Source organism: Eucyclogobius newberryi, unplaced genomic scaffold (assembly GCF_026437365.1).
Source record: "Eucyclogobius newberryi isolate DKJ021-1_F unplaced genomic scaffold, fEucNew1.0.hap1 SCAF_23, whole genome shotgun sequence".
Taxonomy (NCBI): Eukaryota; Metazoa; Chordata; class Actinopteri; order Gobiiformes; family Gobiidae; genus Eucyclogobius; species Eucyclogobius newberryi.
Window position 1 is genome coordinate 158,213 of NW_027315868.1, and position 16,788 is coordinate 175,000.

The following is a 16,788-nucleotide window of genomic DNA, read 5'->3' on the forward strand; positions in this document are numbered from 1 at the left end:
TTTATTTTGTAGGAGGTGATTTCATATATTCCACAAGATCTCCTCGTGTCACATGATGTAAACACTATTTATTTTATCTAAGAAACATGATTATATTAAATGAAACAGTTTTAAAGATCATGATCTGGTTTATATGATTCACTATTTGTGCTTCATAACAGATAAAAGTACTTTACATTGTTTTACGCTAATAACCAGGTTTAAAACAACACATTTATCTTGTCCTTATGACGCCGCGCGCGCTTGTGGGCCCCTGAAATTGCTGGGGGGCCCCTAACTTTTTTAGATAGGGGCCCCCCTGGCCCCTAACTTTGAAAATCTATTTCTCAGCCTGCTGTTATCTCTCCAATAGTCTCTGTCTTTGTTATAAACAGTATTTTTGGTGACTCTAAACTGACTGTTTAGTCCAGACAATTAAATTACAATGATCAAAATATGACCTAGATTATTTTTATAGTTGACATTTAGTGAGCAGCTGGCTATATATATATATATATATATATATATATATATATATATATATATATATATATATATATATATATATATATATATATATATATATATTATAATATATATATATATATATACATACATACACACATATATATATATATATATATATATATATATATATATATATATATTATAATATATATATATATATATATATATATGTATATATTATATATATATAATATATATTATATATATTATATATATATAATATATATATATTATATATATATATTCGCCAGCCAGCCATTTTCATTATTTAAGAGCGAATCGAATCGTGATTAATTGATTCAGGACGTTATGAATCGAATCGATTTAGGAAATTGGCCATGATACCCAGCCCTAGTGTGTGTGTGTGTGTATATAATGTGTATAATATGTATAATATGTAACTGTCCCGTGTGGGCAGCTGGGCTGGTGCCACCTGAAGCGCTCCCGTCTCCCGTCTCGCCTCGCTCTCCGATGCCACAGTCGCCCGTCTGTGGTCTGTGCCGTCCGGGGCAGAGAGTTCCGGCCTCAGGTCCAGCACGAGGGCCGGCTCCTGAGCAGTCTGCGAGGCTTCGCCGCCGCGCGTCTGCCCGGCATCCTGAGGGAGCGAGAGCTGCCCCTGGGACGCCTCAACAAAGTGTTCGCCTCACAATGGCTCAACCAGCGCCAAGTGGTGTGTGGCACCAAGTGCAACACGGTGAGAGCCTCCTGCCACACGCCATGAGCACAGAACATGTCTAACATATATATATAACATATATATATCATATCACCATGCACACCAGAACATATATATCATATATATATCATATATATCATATCACCATGCACACCAGAACATATATATCATATATATAACATATATATCATATCACCATGCACACCAGAACATATATATCATATATATAACATATCACCATGCACACCAGAACATATATAATATATATCATATATATCATATATATCATATATATATCATATCACCATGCACACCAGAACATATATCATATATATCATATATATAACATATATATCATATCACCATGCACACCAGAACATATATATCATATATATATCATATCACCATGCACACCAGAATATATATCATATATATCATATATATCATATATATATCATATCACCATGCACACCAGAATATATATCATATATATCATATATATATCATATCACCATGCACACCAGAACATATATAATATATATCATATATTACAGACACAGGACCAAGTGTAGAGCTGTTTCATCTCTTTATTGTTGTCTGATCTTCTTAAGGGTTGAATTAAGGTTTGCTGTTGGCGCCCCCTGGCTGCTGTAGCAGCGTCGAGCACAGACCGTCCTCTGTCTCTCTGACTTCGTCTCTCTCTGTCTCTCTGTCTCTGCAGCTCTTCGTGGTGGACGTCTTGAGCTCTCAGATCACCAGGATCCCCATGTTGAAGGACAGGGACAGTTCTCCAGGCTCTGGCTCTGTGGTCAGACCATATTCTGCTCGCTCACGCCCTCGTCTGGAGCACATGGGCTGTGGCATCCACGCCATCGAGCTCAACCCTTCACGCACGCTGCTCGCCACCGGAGGAGACAACCCCAACAGCCTGGCAGTGTACCAGCTGCCCACACTGGACCCCGTGTGTGTGGGAGATGTACGTAACCAGAGCGCGTCTGTGGAGGGGGAGCGTCTGTGGAGCGTCTGTGGAGGGAGAGCGTCTGTGGAGGGGGAGCGTCTGTGGAGGGGGAGCGTCTGTGGAGGGGGTGAGCGTCTGTGGAGGGGGTGAGCGTCTGTGGAGGGAGAGCGTCTGTGGAGGGAGAGCGTCTGTGGAGGGAGAGCGTCTGTGGAGGGAGAGCGTCTGTGGAGGGGGAGAGCGTCTGTGGAGGGAGAGCGTCTGTGGAGGGAGAGCGTCTGTGGAGGGGGAGCGTCTGTGGAGCGTCTGTGGAGGGGCGGAGCGTCTGTGGAGGGGGAGCGTCTGTGGAGGGAGAGCGTCTGTGGAGGGAGAGCGTCTGTGGAGGGGGAGCGTCTGTGGAGCGTCTGTGGAGGGGCGGAGCGTCTGTGGAGGGGGAGCGTCTGTGGAGGGAGAGCGTCTGTGGAGGGGGAGCGTCTGTGGAGCGTCTGTGGAGGGGGGGAGCGTCTGTGGAGGGGGGGAGCGTCCGTGGAGGGGGAGAGCGTCTGTGGAGGGGGAGAGCGTCTGTGGAGGGGGGGAGCGTCCGTGGAGGGGGAGAGCGTCTGTGGAGGGGGGGAGCGTCTGTGGAGGGGGAGCGTCTGTGGAGGGAGAGCGTCTGTGGAGGGGGAGCGTCTGTGGAGGGGCAGAGCGTCTGTGGAGGGGCAAGAGCGTCTGTGGAGGGGGAGCGTCTGTGGAGGGGGAGCGTCTGTGGAGGGGGGGAGCGTCCGTGGAGGGGGAGAGCGTCTGTGGAGGGGGGGAGCGTCCGTGGAGGGGGAGAGCGTCTGTGGAGGGGGGGAGCGTCTGTGGAGGGGGAGCGTCTGTGGAGGGAGAGCGTCTGTGGAGGGGGAGCGTCTGTGGAGGGGCAGAGCGTCTGTGGAGGGGCAAGAGCGTCTGTGGAGGGGGAGCGTCTGTGGAGGGGGAGCGTCTGTGGAGGGGGAGCGTCTGTGGAGGGGGAGCGTCTGTGGAGGGGGAGCGTCTGTGGAGGGGGAGCGTCTGTGGAGGGGGAGCGTCTGTGGAGGGGGAGCGTCTGTGGAGGGGGAGCGTCTGTGGAGGGAGAGCGTCTGTGGAGGGGGAGCGTCTGTGGAGGGGCAGAGCGTCTGTGGAGGGGCAAGAGCGTCTGTGGAGGGGGAGCGTCTGTGGAGGGGGAGCGTCTGTGGAGGGGGAGCGTCTGTGGAGGGGGAGCGTCTGTGGAGGGGGAGCGTCTGTGGAGGGGGAGCGTCTGTGGAGGGGGAGCGTCTGTGGAGGGGGAGCGTCTGTGGAGGGGGAGCGTCTGTGGAGGGGGAGCACTAAACAGTCTTGTGGTTCAGGACGGACACGACGACTGGATCTTCTCCATCGCCTGGATCAGTGACAACATGGCCGTCTCTGGTGAGCGTCTCGTGTGTGTCCCGAGCGTCTCGTGCGTGTGTCCCGAGCGTCTCGTGCGTGTGTCCCGAGCGTCTCGTGCGTGTGTCCCGAGCGTCTCGTGCGTGTGTCCCGAGCGTCTCGTGCGTGTGTCCCGAGCGTCTCGTGCGTGTCCCGAGCGTCTCGTGCGTGTTGCGTCTCGTGCGTATGTCCCGAGCGTCTCGTGCGTGCGTCCCGAGTGTCTCGTGCGTGCGTGTCCCGAGCGTCTCGTGCGTGTGTCCCGAGCGTCTCGTGCGTGTTGCGTCTCGTGCGTATGTCCCGAGCGTCTCGTGCCTGCGTCCCGAGCGTCTCGTGCCTGCGTCCCGAGCGTCTCGTGCGTGCGTGTCCTGAGCGTCTCGTGCGTGTCCCGAGCGTCTCGTGCGTGTGTCCCGAGCGTCTCGTGCGTGTGTCCCGAGCGTCTCGTGCGTGTGTCCCGAGCGTCTCGTGCGTGTCCCGAGCGTCTCGTGCGTGTGTCCCGAGCGTCTCGTGCGTGTCCCGAGCGTCTCGTGCGTGTTGCGTCTCGTGCGTGCGTCCCGAGTGTCTCGTGCGTGCGTGTCCCGAGCGTCTCGTGCGTGTGTCCTGAGCGTCTCGTGCGTGTTGCGTCTCGTGCGTATGTCCCGAGCGTCTCGTGCGTGCGTCCCGAGTGTCTCGTGCGTGCGTGTCCCGAGCGTCTCGTGCGTGTGTCCTGAGCGTCTCGTGCGTGTCCTGAGCGTCTCGTGCGTATGTCCCGAGCGTCTCGTGCGTGTGTCCTGAGCGTCTCGTGCGTGCGTGTCCTGAGCATCTCGTGCGTGTCCCGAGCGTCTCGTGCGTATGTCCCGAGCGTCTCGTGCGTATGTCCCGAGCGTCTCGTGCGTGTTGCGTCTCGTGTGTATGTCCCGAGCGTCTCGTGCGTGCGTGTCCCGAGCGTCTCGTGCGTGCGTCCCGAGCGTCTCGTCTGTGTCCTGAGCGTCCCGTGCGTCTCCTGTCCTCCTCAGGGTCCCGTGACGGCTCCATGGGGCTGTGGGAGGTGTCAGAGAAGGTCCTGACAGAAGCTCAGCTCAGTCAGAGTCAGGACGCTGTTGTCCCGTCGTACGCTCACATCTCACACCGAGCGCTCAAAGACATCCCCAAAGAGACCACCAACCCCTACAACTGCAAGGTCCGGGCGCTCGCCTTCAACGCCACCCACAAGGTGAGCACCCTCTGCTCCTCTCGCCTGCTCCTCTGCTCCTCCTCATGCTCCTCTGACCTGCTCCTCTGACCTGCTCCTCTGACCTGCTCCTCTGACCTGCTCCTCATGCTCCTCCTCATGCTCCTCCTCTGCTCCTCTGCTCCTCCTCTGCTCCTCATGCTCCTCCTCATGCTCCTCCTCTGCTCCTCCTCATGCTCCTCATGCTCCTCCTCATGCTCCTCTGCTCCTCCTCATGCTCCTCTGCTCCTCCTCTGCTCCTCTGCTCCTCCTCATGCTCCTCTGCTCCTCCTCATGCTCCTCCTCATGCTCCTCTGCTCCTCCTCTGCTCCTCATGCTCCTCCTCATGCTCCTCCTCTGCTCCTCCTCATGCTCCTCATGCTCCTCCTCATGCTCCTCCTCATGCTCCTCTGCTCCTCCTCTGCTCCTCTGCTCCTCCTCATGCTCCTCTGCTCCTCCTCATGCTCCTCTGCTCCTCCTCTGCTCCTCCTCATGCTCCTCCTCTGCTCCTCCTCATGCTCCTCTGCTCCTCCTCATGCTCCTCCTCATGCTCCTCTGCTCCTCCTCATGCTCCTCCTCATGCTCCTCTGCTCCTCCTCATGCTCCTCCATGCTCCTCTGCTCCTCCTCATGCTCCTCTGCTCCTCCTCATGCTCCTCTGCTCCTCCTCATGCTCCTCTGCTCCTCTGCTCCTCCTCATGCTCCTCTGCTCCTCCTCATGCTCCTCCTCATGCTCCTCATGCTCCTCCTCATGCTCCTCTGCTCCTCCTCATGCTCCTCTGCTCCTCTGCCCCTCCTCATGCTCCTCTGCCCCTCCTCATGCTCCTCTGCTCCTCCTCATGCTCCTCCTCATGCTCCTCCTCATGCTCCTCTGCTCCTCCTCATGCTCCTCATGCTCCTCCTCATGCTCCTCCTCATGCTCCTCCTCATGCTCCTCATGCTCCTCTGCTCCTCCTCATGCTCCTCTGCTCCTCCTCATGCTCCTCTGCTCCTCCTCATGCTCCTCCTCATGCTCCTCTGCTCCTCCTCATGCTCCTCATGCTCCTCATGCTCCTCATGCTCCTCTGCTCCTCCTCATGCTCCTCTGCTCCTCCTCATGCTCCTCTGCTCCTCCTCATGCTCCTCCTCATGCTCCTCTGCTCCTCCTCATGCTCCTCTGCTCCTCCTCATGCTCCTCATGCTCCTCCTCATGCTCCTCCTCATGCTCCTCATGCTCCTCCTCATGCTCCTCTGCTCCTCCTCATGCTCCTCTGCTCCTCCTCTGCTCCTCTGCTCCTCCTCTCCTCCTCTGCTCCTCCTCTGCTCCTCCTCTGCTCCTCCTCTGCTCCTCCTCATGCTCCTCTGCTCCTCCTCATGCTCCTCCTCATGCTCCTCATGCTCCTCATGCTCCTCCTCATGCTCCTCATGCTCCTCTGCTCCTCCTCATGCTCCTCTGCTCCTCCTCATGCTCCTCATGCTCCTCTGCTCCTCCTCTGCTCCTCCTCATGCTCCTCTGCTCCTCTGCTCCTCCTCTGCTCCTCTGCTCCTCCTCATGCTCCTCTGCTCCTCTGCTCCTCCTCTGCTCCTCATGCTCCTCCTCTGCTCCTCCTCATGCTGTACTTGTTCTCTGCAGGAGCTCGGTGCTGTGTCTTTGGACGGTTATTTCCACCTGTGGAAAGCAGAACACAACCTGTGCAAGGTCAGCTCCTGGTGTTCAGCTCTGAGACGTGACCAGTCTGGATTCTCACTCTTCTTCTCCTCCTCTCCTCCTCCTCTCAGCTCCTCTCCACCAAGCTCCCTCACTGTAAGGAGAACGTGTGCCTGGCGTACGGTGAGGAGTGGTCCGTGTACGCCGTGGGCTCTCAGGCTCACGTCTCCTTCCTGGATCCACGACAGCCGCCGAGCACCATCAAGTCTGTGAGCTCCCGAGAGCGAGGCAGCGGTACGTGAGCCCCGCCCGCTTTAGCCCCACACCGCTTTAGCCCCAGCCCGCTTTAGCCACACCCCGCTTTAACCACGCCCTGCTTTAGCCACGCCCCTCTTTACCGGAAGATGCCGGACCAGTTGAGCTCAGCCGCTCTGGTAAAATGCAGGTAAAGTCCCGGTACAGGTGCGTGCAGGTCCAGTACAGGTGCAGGTCCGGGGCAGGTGCAGGGCAGGTCCGGGGCAGGGGCAGGTGCAGGTCCGGGGCAGGTGCAGGTCCGGGGCAGGTGCAGGTCCGGGGCAGGTGCAGGTCCGGGGCAGGTGCAGGTGTAGCAGCCGGGGGAAGCTAGGGCCCTGGCTCCAGCCTCGACCTGTGATTGGATGTGTCTGTGTTGTAGGGATCCGCTCTGTGAGTTTCTATGAACACATCGTTACCGTGGGAACAGGCCAAGGCTCGCTGCTGTTCTACGACATCCGCGCGCAGAGGTTCCTGGAGAACCCCCTGTTCTCTGGAGGCTACAAGAAAGGACTGTCCGAGGTCCTGAAGCTGACCACAGGGAAAGGCTGGCTGGTATGACCTCTGACGCGACCTCTGGCGCGACCACTGACGCTACCACTGACGCGACCACTGACGCGACCACTGACGCGACCACTGACGCGACCTCTGACGCGACCTCTGACGCGACCTCTGACGCGACCACTGACGCGACCACTGACGCGACCACTGACGCGACCACTGACGCGACCTCTGACGCGACCTCTGACGCGACCACTGACGCGACCACTGACGCGACCTCTGACGCGACCTCTGACGCGACCTCTGACGCGACCTCTGGCGCGACCACTGACGCGACCACTGACGCGACCACTGACGCGACCACTGACGCGACCACTGACGCGACCTCTGACGCGACCTCTGACGCGACCTCTGACGCGACCTCTGACGCGACCACTGACGCGACCACTGACGCGACCACTGACGCGACCACTGACGCGACCTCTGACGCGACCTCTGACGCGACCTCTGGCGCGACCTCTGGCGCGACCACTGACGCGACCTCTGGCGCGACCACTGACGCGACCACTGGCGCGACCACTGGCGCGACCTCTGGCGCGACCACTGACGCGACCTCTGGCGCGACCTCTGACGCGACCTCTGGCGCGACCACTGACGCGACCTCTGACGCGACCTCTGGCGCGACCTCTGGCGCGACCTCTGGCGCGACCTCTGGCGCGACCTCTGGCGCGACCTCTGGCGCGACCTCTGACGCGACCTCTGACGCGACCTCTGACGCGACCACTGACGCGACCTCTGACGCGACCTCTGACGCGACCTCTGACGCGACCTCTGACACGGCTCTAAAGCTCCTCCTCCTCCTCCTCAGAACCACGATGAGACCTGGAGGAGTTACTTCTCGGACATCCACTCCTTCCCAAACGCCGTCTACACTCACTGCTATGACCAGTCCGGCACTAAGCTGTTTGTGGCTGGTGGACCGCTGTGCTCCGGGCTGCACGGGAACTACGCCGGGCTGTGGAGTTAGCGGCGACGCCTCCTCTGCTCCTCCTCCTCTGCTCCTCCTCCTCTGCTCCTCCTCCTCTGCTCCTCCTCCTCTGCTCCTCCTCCTCTGCTCCTCTTCCTCCTCTGATCTTTGTCTCTAGAGCTGTAGTTAAAGTTTGTCTGGACCAAAAAGTCTAAAACGCATCAAATCCTTTTATAACAAACACAATATTCACTCAAAATGTAAATAACACTGACACGACCCTGCAGCTCCTCCTCCTCTCCTCCTTCTCCTCTGCTCCTCTACTCCCCTGCTCCTCCTTCTCCTCTGCTCTCTAGTCGCTCCTCCTCCTCCTCTGCTCCTCCTCCTCCTCTGCTCTTTAGTCTCTCCTCCTCCTCTGCTCTTTAGTCTCTCCTCCTCTGCTCTTTAATCTCTCCTCCTCTGCTCCTCCTCTGCTCTTTAGTCTCTTCTCTGCTCCTCCTCTGCTCTTTAGTCTCTCCTCCTCTGCTCCCCCTCCTCCTCTGCTCTTTAGTCTGTCCTCCTCTGCTCCTCCTCTGCTCTTTAGTCTCTCCTCTGCTCCTCCTCTGCTCTTTAGTCTCTGCTCCTCTGCTCCTCCTCTGCTCTTTAGTCTCTCCTCCTCTGCACCTCCTCCTCTGCTCCTCCTCTGCACCTCCTCCTCTGCTCCTCCTCTGCTCTTTAGTCTCTCCTCCTCTGCACCTCCTCCTCCTCTGCTCTTTAGTCTCTCCTCCTCTGCTCCTCCTCTGCTCTTTAGTGTCTCCTCCTCTGCTCTTTAGTCTCTCCTCCTCTGCACCTCCTCCTCCTCTGCTCCTCCTCTGCTCTTTAGTCTCTCCTCCTCTGCACCTCCTCCTCCTCTGCTCTTTAGTCTCTCCTCTGCTCCTCCTCTGCTCTTTAGTCTCTCCTCCTCTGCACCTCCTCCTCCTCTGCTCCTCCTCTGCTCTTTAGTCTCTCCTCCTCTGCACCTCCTCCTCCTCTGCTCTTTAGTCTCTCCTCCTCTGCTCTTTAGTCTCTCCTCCTCTGCACCTCCTCCTCTGCTCCTCCTCTGCTCTTTAGTCTCTCCTCTGCTCCTCCTCTGCTCTTTAGTCTCTCCTCCTCTGCTCTTTAGTCTCTCCTCCTCTGCTGCTCCTCTGCTCTTTAGTCTCTCCTCCTCTGCTCTTTAGTCTCTCCTCCTCTGCTCTTTAGTCTCTCCTCCTCTGCACCTCCTCCTCTGCTCCTCCTCTGCTCTTTAGTCTCTCCTCTGCTCCTCCTCTGCTCTTTAGTCTCTCCTCCTCTGCTCTTTAGTCTCTCCTCCTCTGCACCTCCTCCTCTGCTCCTCTGCTCTTTAGTCTCTCCTCCTCTGCTCTTTAGTCTCTCCTCCTCTGCTCTTTAGTCTCTCCTCCTCTGCACCTCCTCCTCTGCTCCTCCTCTGCTCTTTAGTCTCTCCTCTGCTCCTCCTCTGCTCTTTAGTCTCTCCTCCTCTGCTCTTTAGTCTCTCCTCCTCTGCTCTTTAGTCTCTCCTCCTCTGCTCTTTAGTCTCTCCTCCTCTGCACCTCCTCCTCCTCTGCTCCTCCTCTGGACCTTCTGAGCGAAGAACGTGGCGCCAAACGCAATAATAACGACGAAGGAGAAATTAAAGTTTAAAATCTCGACCAATCACTAAAGACTCCATGTTCTGTCTTCTTCTGGAATTAAAACAAGAGAAAAGGAAATGGCGGCGATCACCGCGGCGACGGCTCTGATGACGCAGAGTATAAATGTGTTGGATAGTTGAATATTATTTGCTGGAATGATCAGACACGTGTGTGAGGCCCGTGTATTTATTTCCTCTGCTTCACCTGGACGTGTAAATGTGCCGTCTGGACTCTGCCACCGGGACAATCTGGGACAAACCGGGACAATCTGGGACAAACCGGGACAATCTGGGACAATCTGGGACAAACCAAAGTCACGTCCTCTGATCCGTTTGTTTCACTTGGAGACGTTCAGGCGCCGTCTTCGTACTTTCACCTCAAACAAACCTGGAGTTTCCTTCTGCAGATGATTCACTTCAAGACTCGGCTCCAAAACAAGATTTTGACTCATTGACAGATTATTTTCTTTATATTTATTTCTTCTATATTTCAACATATCAGAAGTTTCTTAAATTCTGAAAAAAGTACACAGCTGTTCAGAATTCAGTCTTTCGTTGGGCTCCAGGTTTGCGCCTTCTGCTTTGTCTTTCCGTGAAAGACTGTTCTGCCTTCGGGGGGCGCTCCGGGGGCCGGACGGGGGGCGCTCCGGGGGCCGGACGGGAGCGCTCCGGCGTTTCAAAATGGAGTTCGTTTGTTTTCTGGACTCTTCCTCACTTGAGTCGCTGTCGAGAGCGATAAATGTGACAAATGGACTCTTCACATAGGATCACGTGTTCATTTAAAGTTTCACTGTGTAACTTTTATAGAGCTCTGTCCAGAATGTTCCAGTTTGGCATGAACTCATCTGCTGTTTGTTTCCATTGTGATCGTTGAGCTCTATTGTGGAACGTTCCGGGCGCCCCGCGTGTCCCGACTCCTCCCCCGAGCAGAGGAACCGGTTCATTCAGAAGACGCTCGACTTTGTGCCAGTTTTTGTTTCATGTGAAAAGTCCCAGTAACGACAGAAAAGCAGGTCCAGCGTCAGAATCACGTGACTGTGCGTGTGCCGTGTTTTCTATGCGTGTAATACCTGTGCGTGTCCGTGAGAGGGCGCTGTTTTAATGTGTCTGAGGACATTTTTATACTCATTCATGTTTTTACTACGACGGAACAGGAGCTTATTGTAACATATGAAAAACAGTATCAACATTTGAAAAGAGAAACTAATAAAATGACGTGTATATCTATGTGAGTGTTTCTGTTCTGCAGCGCCACAGTCCGCCTCTTGGGGCCACAGTCCGCCTCTGGGGGCCGCAGTCCGCCTCTGGAGGGGCCACAGTCCGCCTCTGGAGGGGCCACAGTCCGCCTCTGGGGGCCGCAGTCCGCCTCTGGGGGCCGCAGTCCGCCTCTGGCGGTCAGACTGAGGATAATGAATGTGTTTGGGTGAACGGGCAGGAAAAGGACCCCCCAGGGCCGGTCTGACGGCTGTCTTTGGCCCCTGGCCCTGAGTCTTCTCCTAAGGCTTGTTACTGGGTTTTGCTCAAAGGCACAAAGACAGAATGTTGCATAAAAAGAAGTTCTAAAAGTAATTTACAAAAAAACTATGTTTAAACAAAAGCATAAATTATCAAAAATAAGATTTTTTAAAATATATTTAATTATTTTTTTTTTTACCAATTTTTTAAATCAAATGTTTGAATCAATTAAAAATTCATAGAAACGAAGAATCCACAGATAAAGTTTAAATAAACCAAACAGGTGCGCGTGCTCGTGCGCGTGCTCGAGGGCGCTCGCGCTCTTGTTTTGGCCCCTCCCCTCGGTCCACGCGCGTCATCTGGGTGCATCACGTGACTTGTGTCCGTCGGAGTCTCTGGAGCAGGTAAACAACACTCACATTTCAGCCCGTGTTTGTGCTTTTCTCCGCGGGCTTTGAGCTCCTGGTCCCGGCCTCGTCCTCTGGGTCCAGACGCTTCTCTGCTCGGGACACAGAGCCTGAAAAGCGGACACAAGCTGCGGCTCTGGGGCCTTTTCTCCCGCACACATCTTTGTCATGACGCGGAGAGTGTGCGGGACCGAGCTGCGGCGGTGTCCCGGTCTGTCCCGGTCTGTCCCTGCTCTGCCCGGGTCAGGCTCGGCTCGGCCCCGCTCTGGGACCGCTGACGGCACAGTTTAACCCCGCGGTGTGAGTTTAGCTCCGGTAAAACACAGAGCTAACTGCGCTAACGGGACAAAGAGCCGCAGTGACCGGGAAGAGGCTCCGGGACGGTTCAGACGGAAGAAACCGAATATTAATGATGTCAACAAACAGCGGAGGCTAGCTTTAGCATTAGCATTAGCATTAGCATTAGCATTAGCATTAGCTTCACCGCTGGAAACATCACCAGCCAAAGACAAGTCTCTGTAAAGCACATTTCAAAGTGCTGCACAACAGGAAGAACATGCATTAAAATCACAAAACAGTTTAAAACATAAAAAAAACATTTAAAAAGAGAAGAGCAAAGAAAATCCTTTCAGTCACCGATAAACAAAACTGTTTTTAATTATATATATAATATTTATATATATAATATATATATTTATATATAATATGTATATAATATTTACATATATAATATTTATACATATATATAATATATATATATATTACAGAGTAGAACTTGTCTCACATCTTCAGGACTGATTTAGTGTAAAACTACAATAATGTAATGATAATACAAGTCTCTTAACCTGAAACAATCATGTTAATGCAAATGAAATATATATATAATATATTATAAACAATTTACGTTCTTTATAACGACAAAACGTCTGAGACGACAGACGCTGTTGTGATTTACAAATTAAATTGAAAGTATAGTTGATTTTAAAGTGTGTATTATATAAGTTCCACTCAAACTTTTAGAAACACGATGGAATTTATTAACTTTAAAAGGGTTTAAGGTAGAAAATCATAAATTGTAATAAATCGAAATAATGCAATTTTATTGTGGCTTAGGGCATTTGTGTTGTTCGCACTGCACTAACACGACATGCTAACATGCTAAAGGCTAACACATGAGCTTAAATATAAAACACAAAGTTGATGAAAGTTCATAGAATGTTTTTACGTTTATTGTATGTTAGCATTAGCTTAGTGACAAAGGCACTTACTTTATTGACACATAAATGTAGTATTTGTACTAGTACAAGTACTGTAGTATTATTCACACTTATGAAAGAGGGCGACACTCTTTCATGAGTGTTGATGTCTTAAATATTAAATATTTCAAACATGCCACAGGGTTTGTGTCTATAGATTATTTGAACAGTTATTTGGGGCACCAGCCTTATTTAGTGCATATTATTGCTGCTTGATAGTTGCTCTCACCCCTGGCCCATAGGTGGCGCTTAACCCTGGCCCATAGGTGGCTCTTAACTCTGGCCCATAGGTGGCGCTTAACTCTGGCCCATAGGTGGCTCTTAACTCTGGCCCATAGGTGGCGCTTAACTCTGGCCCATAGGTGGCGCTTAACCCTGGCCCATAGGTGGCTCTTAAGTCTGGCCCATAGGTGGCGCTTAACCCTGGCCCATAGGTGGCTCTTAACTCTGGCCCATAGGTGGCGCTTAACTCTGGCCCATAGGTGGCTCTTAAGTCTGGCCCATAGGTGGCGCTTAACTCTGGCCCATAGGTGGCTCTTAACTCTGGCCCATAGGTGGCTCTTAACTCTGGCCCATAGGTGGCTCTTAACTCTGGCCCATAGGTGGCTCTTAACTCTGGCCCATAGGTGGCTCTTAACTCTGGCCCATAGGTGGCGCTTAACTCTGGCCCATAGGTGGCTCTTAACTCTGGCCCATAGGTGGCTCTTAACTCTGGCCCATAGGTGGCTCTTAACTCTGGCCCTCTGTCTCTGCAGGACTGTGTAAATAGTGTAAATGATGCGCTCTGGGGACAGAGCGCCACCTGCTGTTCACACACCACCAGTGCAGAGACACAAACAGGTGCGTGCGTGGTCGTGTGTGTGTGTGTGTGTGTGTGTGTGTTCTCACAGGTGTGTGTGTGTGTTCTCACAGGTGTGTGTGTGTGTGTGTTCTCACAGGTGTGTGTGTGTGTGTGTTCTCACAGGTGTGTGTGTGTGTGTGTTTGTTCTCACAGGTGTGTGTGTGTGTTCTCACAGGTGTGTGTGTGTGTGTTCTCACAGGTGTGTGTGTGTGTGTGTGTGTGTGTGTTCTCACAGGTGTGTGTGTGTGTGTTCTCACAGGTGTGTGTGTGTGTGTGTGTGTTCTCACAGGTGTGTGTGTATGTGTGTGTGTGTGTTCTCACAGGTGTGTGTGTGTGTGTTCTCACAGGTGTGTGTGTGTGTGTGTGTGTTCTCACAGGTGTGTGTGTTCTCACAGGTGTGTGTGTGTGTGTGTGTGTGTGTGTTCTCACAGGTGTGTGTGTTCTCACAGGTGTGTGTGTGTGTGTGTGTTCTCACAGGTGTGTGTGTGTGTGTGTGTGTGTGTGTGTTCTCACAGGTGTGTGTGTTCTCACAGGTGTGTGTGTGTGTGTGTGTGTGTTCTCACAGGTGTGTGTGTGTGTGTTCTCACAGGTGTGTGTGTGTGTGTGTGTGTGTGTGTGTGTGTTCTCACAGGTGTGTCTCTCTTCTCAGGTGACCTCAGACAGAAAAGATGCAGAGTTTGAGGTCAAAGTGAAGCAGGTCAGACTCTTTGGGCGGGGCACTCTTTGGGCGGGGCACTCTTTGGGCAGGACACTCTTTGGGCGGGGCACTCTCACTCTTTGGGCGGGGCACTCTTTGGGCGGGACACTCTTTGGGCGGGGCACTCTTTGGGCGGGGCACTCTTTGGGCGGGGCACTCTCACTCTTTGGGCGGGGCACTCTTTGGGCGGGGCACTCTTTGGGCGGGGCACTCTTTGGGCGGGGCACTCTTTGGGCGGGACACTCTTTGGGCGGGGCACTCTTTGGGCGGGGCACTCTTTGGGCGGTGGGCGGGGCATCTCATCTAATTAATTTGACTAATTTGTGTTTTCATTCATTGAAGATGTGAAAAATACTAAAATAGTGATATTTCTGTTTATTATGAACGTTTAACAAACTTCACTTTCTACATCTTTGAATAAAAACTAAAGACAAAGGACAGTTTGTGTGTGAGACGTTTCACACAATCATCTTTAACTTAAACATTATAGTTCATCATTTAGACTTAATTGTATGTATATATATATATAATTGTATGTATATATATATATAATTGTATGTATATATATAATTGTATGTATATATATATATAATTGTATGTATATATATATATAATTGTATGTATATATATATATAATTGTATGTATATATATAATTGTATGTATATATATAATTGTATGTATATATATATAATTGTATGTATACATATAATTGTATGTATATATATATAATTGTATGTATATATATATATAATTGTATGTATATATATAATTGTATGTATATATATAATTGTATGTATATATATATAATTGTATGTATATATATAATTGTATGTATATATATATAATTGTATGTATATATATAATTGTATGTATATATATATATATAATTGTATGTATGTATATATATATATAATTGTATGTATATATATAATTGTATGTATATATATATATATATATATATATATATATATATATATATATATATATATATATATATATATATATATATATATATATATATATATAATTGTATGTATATATATATATAATTGTATGTATATATATATATATAATTGTATGTATATATATATATAATTGTATATATAATTGTATGTATATATATAATTGTATGTATATATATATAATTGTATGTATATATATAATTGTATGTATATATATATAATTGTATGTATGTATATAATTGTATGTATATATATATATATAATTGTATGTATATATATATAATTGTATGTATATATATAATTGTATGTATATATATATAATTGTATGTATATATATAATTATATATATAATTGTATGTATATATATATAATTGTATGTATATATATATAATTGTATGTATATATATAATTGTATGTATATATATATAATTGTATGTATATATATAATTGTATGTATATATAATTGTATGTATATATAATTGTATGTATATATATAATTGTATGTATATATAATTGTATGTATATATAATTGTATGTATATATATAATTGTATGTATATATAATTGTATGTATATATATAATTGTATGTATATATAATTGTATGTATATATATAATTGGGGGCGTGTTTTGTGTCTTAGCTCATGGAAGTGAGTGGGAGGAGCCAAGACGAGTGTTTGATCGCTCTCCATGACAACGACGACGTGAACCGAGCCATCAACTTCCTCCTGGAGACCACGGACATGGTTCATCCTCTGCTCCTCTGACCCTCTCCTCTCCTCCTCTGACCCTCTGCTCCTCTGCTCCTCCTCTGCTCCTCTCTCCTCCTCTGCTCCTCCTCTGCTCCTCTGCTCCTCTGCTCCTCTCTCCTCCTCTGCTCCTCCTCTGCTCCTCTGCTCCTCTGCTCCTCTCTGCTCCTCTCTCCTCTCTCCTCCTCTGCTCCTCTGCTCCTCTGCTCCTCCTCTGCTCCTCTGCTCCTCTCTCCTCCTCTGCTCCTCTCTCCTCTTCTGCTCCTCTGCTCCTCTCTCCTCCTCTGCTCCTCTGCTCCTCCTCTGCTCCTCTGCTCCTCTCTCCTCCTCTGCTCCTCCTCTGCTCCTCTGCTCCTCCTCTGCTCCTCTCTCCTCCTCTGCTCCTCCTCTGCTCCTCTGCTCCTCCTCTGCTCCTCTGCTCCTCTGCTCCTCCTCTGCTCCTCCTCTGCTCCTCTCTCCTCCTCTGCTCCTCTCTCCTCCTCTGCTCCTCTCTCCTCCTCTGCTCCTCCTCTAATCCTCTGCTCCTCCTCTGCTCCTCTCTCCTCCTCTGCTCCTCCTCTGCTCCTCTGCTCCTCTGCTCCTCTCTGCTCCTCTCTCCTCTCTCCTCCTCTGCTCCTCTGCTCCTCTGCTCCTCCTCTGCTCCTCTGCTCCTCTGCTCCTCTCTCCT

General features: G+C 50.7%; 2 protein-coding genes across 4 annotated transcripts in view; both read left to right on the plus strand.

Moving 5' to 3' along the window:
• LOC140372444 (DDB1- and CUL4-associated factor 12-like) overlaps window positions 1-10,982 on the plus strand; it is a 34,724-nt gene extending 23,742 nt beyond the window's left edge. The window contains exons 2-9 of the mRNA XM_072459543.1: window positions 926-1,201; window positions 1,905-2,159; window positions 3,482-3,542; window positions 4,532-4,728; window positions 6,337-6,402; window positions 6,483-6,645; window positions 7,025-7,197; window positions 8,012-10,982. Coding sequence (XP_072315644.1) covers window positions 926-1,201; window positions 1,905-2,159; window positions 3,482-3,542; window positions 4,532-4,728; window positions 6,337-6,402; window positions 6,483-6,645; window positions 7,025-7,197; window positions 8,012-8,170 — 1,350 coding nt within the window. The 3' untranslated portion in view covers window positions 8,171-10,982. The remainder of the gene's footprint in view (window positions 1-925; window positions 1,202-1,904; window positions 2,160-3,481; window positions 3,543-4,531; window positions 4,729-6,336; window positions 6,403-6,482; window positions 6,646-7,024; window positions 7,198-8,011) is intronic.
• Window positions 10,983-13,614: 2,632 nt separating this feature from the next.
• LOC140372455 (ubiquitin-associated protein 2-like) overlaps window positions 13,615-16,788 on the plus strand; it is a 31,909-nt gene continuing 28,735 nt past the window's right edge. For all 3 annotated transcript variants that reach the window (XM_072459553.1, XM_072459554.1, XM_072459555.1), the window contains exons 1-3: window positions 13,615-13,713; window positions 14,364-14,411; window positions 16,014-16,118. In XM_072459553.1, coding sequence (XP_072315654.1) covers window positions 13,648-13,713; window positions 14,364-14,411; window positions 16,014-16,118 — 219 coding nt within the window. In that variant the 5' untranslated portion in view covers window positions 13,615-13,647. The remainder of the gene's footprint in view (window positions 13,714-14,363; window positions 14,412-16,013; window positions 16,119-16,788) is intronic.